Source organism: Solanum stenotomum, chromosome 3 (assembly GCF_019186545.1).
Source record: "Solanum stenotomum isolate F172 chromosome 3, ASM1918654v1, whole genome shotgun sequence".
NCBI lineage: Eukaryota > Viridiplantae > Streptophyta > Magnoliopsida > Solanales > Solanaceae > Solanum > Solanum stenotomum.
This window is the reverse complement of record NC_064284.1, coordinates 12806710-12809947: the sequence shown is the minus strand read 5'-3', so window position 1 is coordinate 12809947 and position 3238 is coordinate 12806710. Positions and strand designations below refer to the sequence as shown.

Below are 3238 nucleotides of genomic sequence, written 5' to 3'. Positions count from 1 at the left end.
ACTAAGTCGAGTCTTATTGATTGTTGTCATGTCAAGATGTAGAGGAGTGTCAACTGATCGATTATGCCGATGAGAAAATAGATTCCTTCACATAGCATGTGAGTAAAAGATTTGGAAATGGAGTCCAAGCCATGACTCTTTTGAATCTTGAATGATAAATCGATGGTCTTTATGAATTTGCATGAGAGAGAAAATATAATTAGTTCTTCAAATCAAGCTTTCAATTTTATGGGTGTACTTATACATATAGAATTGGCATATTTTATTTAATAAACTAATAGCATGTTAATTTCTGAAATCACCATATTTTGAAAGGTATTTTTGGTAAGAAATAGTCTGCATTTAGCTAGTAAATTTTAAAAGTAGTTTTAAGTAGCAATTGGTATTTGACCAATTTTGTTAAAAGTGTTTTAAGTGTAAAAAAATTATTTAATTATTAAAAGATGATTTTATTTTTTTTTGTAGAATAGACTTAAACGAAAAAACTGGTTACATAAATTGATACTCCATTTATTTCAATTTATTTGATTAATTTTTTTTAGTTAATCTAAAAAATGACATTTTCTTATTTAATAATATTTAGTGACACTCTCAATATTTATCTATATGGATCCCACTTATTTGCCAAACGCTAATTTGGTACTCCCTCTGATACAATACAAGTGACTTGTTAGGATGTGACATCCTTAGAAAATATATAAGACTCGTCTATTTTTCAATAAAAAATAATGTCAATAATTCATTTATATTGAGTTAGAGGGAGTAACCCCTAATATGTAATTTGCTTTATTTGTTCCACGTAGGAGAATAGTCATAAAACATGATTTTTATGTGCTATAGATAAAGTTTTAACAATAAAATACATAACGCAAGAAAATACACAAAACATGATTTGCGTTAATTGATAGGATAAAGACAGGAAATGGGCCTTACTAAATCAATTAACCAAAGTAGATGATGACTCTTTCTTTTGATCACATAAAATTAATAATATATTTTTATTTCTTCATATTTTATTTGTAATTGGAGTTTATTTTTCCTACATTAATTTTTTTTTTGCAAACAATCTTATTATGTATGCTGAAACATATAAGGGTTGTTTGGTAGAGTGTATTAAAAAAAATAATGCATGCATTAGCCTCGTGGTACTAGTACCTTGTTTGATATTCTTCTCCAACATATGTATAACTAATGCTTGCATTCAAGTTTAAAAACGATCAAAATCAAGACCGTCAGATTCAAGAATAAGCTCGAAGCCCTTGAATTCAAGTAAAAGTCAAGATCAAGATAAAGTTCAAGTTCATCGAAGATTCATTATTAGGTATAAGATAGTAAACGATAAGGAAAGACAATTTATTAAGAAAGCCATGCTAAAATATATATAGATATACCTTAGCAGGTGTTTATTTTACAACATAACATAACATAGTAGCTAGCCAGCAGGCAGGCTAAAACATAGTATAGTCTAGCTGCAGGCATTATTTGTTACTAGACTTCCTGGAATAAGACATCGAGAAGATTTTCGTTGACAAGAGCCAAACGCCTTTTTCCATTTTGAATAACTACACCCACTTTTGCACAAAACTGATCCTCAGGGCAACGTAGACAAATAATAGGAGTAAATGGGCAATACAATAAGTTGTAACCAATTTTTGATGATTTAACAATCTTGAAATAGCTGCTATCTGCTTGCCCTATGGTTCCTCCGGTCTCCAACAACATCGTCCTAAAATATGCATTTAGATTTCCGACTTTCCAAATTGTATAACTAACACACAATTTCACTGTTGGAATATTGAATTGTATGTTAAGTAGTTGATCTTCAAAGATATTTGCTCCAGATAAAGGAATGAATCTAACGGGTGTACCGCTAGGTCCAACATCGGAATTGTAACGGAATACGCCATCTGGACAAGGGGCATCTGAATTTGGGGACTTTCCTAGGTATACATCACCACCTAACGCACCCCAAAATGTGGAAATAATGGAGTAAATCTTTACCAAAAATTATTTATTTTCTTTCTCGCAATTCAAGAATACAAATAAGTTTTTTATCATAAAATTTTTCATATGTTTTGAATTATTTATTAGTGTGACGTAAATGTACTTTTTATATGGTGTCAAATATGTATAATTAAAATTCATGTCCAAATTTACTGTCAAAGTTAAATTATTTTGACTCTCAAAATTCGAACGATTCCTCAAATTGACCCAGATGAAATATGTTTTCTTTTATCAATAAAATCCGTTAAGTCACAGAGTTTACCTACCAAGTCATTATACCTAGAAAAAAAAGATAAAAAATAAACCAATAATTACATAAATCTCCCTTTTAAGTTTGATTTCTTTCAACTTACCTCCTTTTCTTTCAAAAAAATTATCTTAAAGATAAATAATTTTACCTCTCAAACTTTACCCAAACAATTTATAAGGCTCGTTTTGAATCATATATTTTTTGACTTTTTCTTTATAAAAAGAAATATCTTGTCCAATAACTAGTGCAATCTAAATCTACTTAAAGAAACCACCTCATGAGAGTTCTGTATTTCTTTCTTTCTTTATTGGTAGCATATTTGTGGATGGCAAATATCCGAAAATTAATTAAAATATTTAAAAAAAAAACAATCCTCCCCCAAAAATACATCATTCTCTCCAAGATCTCTCAAATAAAAAATCTATGAAAATAACTTTTTCCCATTTCATAATTTCTTCTTCTTTTCATAATTTTAATGGGTTTGGCTCCCCTCCATTACCCTTTTCCTCCATTTCGTCAAGTACACATCTAGATGAGAGACATGTGTACTATTTAATTGTTAAAGGTCAAGATTATATTGCATTAACTAGTATCATAACCATAGTTAAATGAATAAGTTTTGGAAAAAAATCTCTCCAAATTTAGTAAGAATAATTAATTCTTCTCAATTTTTGATATCCACTATCCATATGTTTAACTCTAACTTTATAATTTTTAATTAACCTAATTAGACTCCCCAAAAGATAAGTTATTTTCTTTGTGTTGGTTAACTTTTAATATATATTTTTTATTTTATCAAATATGTGGATCAAATTATACTTTCTAATTAAGTTAAATATTTTGTTCTTAAGAGATATGTTTTAACGCCTCTTCACTTAATCACATTTTTATTCATTTTAAAATTGTTGTAAGTTAAAGTATTTTCTCAAATAAACTTTAAAAAAAAATGTTAATCAAACCCTTTTCAATGAATTGAATATATAA

At 28.3% G+C, this 3238-nt stretch overlaps 1 protein-coding gene across 1 annotated transcript in view; it reads right to left on the bottom strand.

The window, feature by feature from the left end:
• Window positions 1-1332: 1332 nt before the first annotated feature.
• LOC125858689 (aspartic protease inhibitor 3) overlaps window positions 1333-3238 on the bottom strand; it is a 2650-nt gene continuing 744 nt past the window's right edge. The window contains exons 2-3 of the mRNA XM_049538514.1: window positions 2271-2283; window positions 1333-1995 (exon numbers count right to left, since the gene is read on the bottom strand). Of these exons, the coding sequence (XP_049394471.1) occupies window positions 1489-1995; window positions 2271-2283 (520 nt within the window). The 3' untranslated portion in view covers window positions 1333-1488. The remainder of the gene's footprint in view (window positions 1996-2270; window positions 2284-3238) is intronic.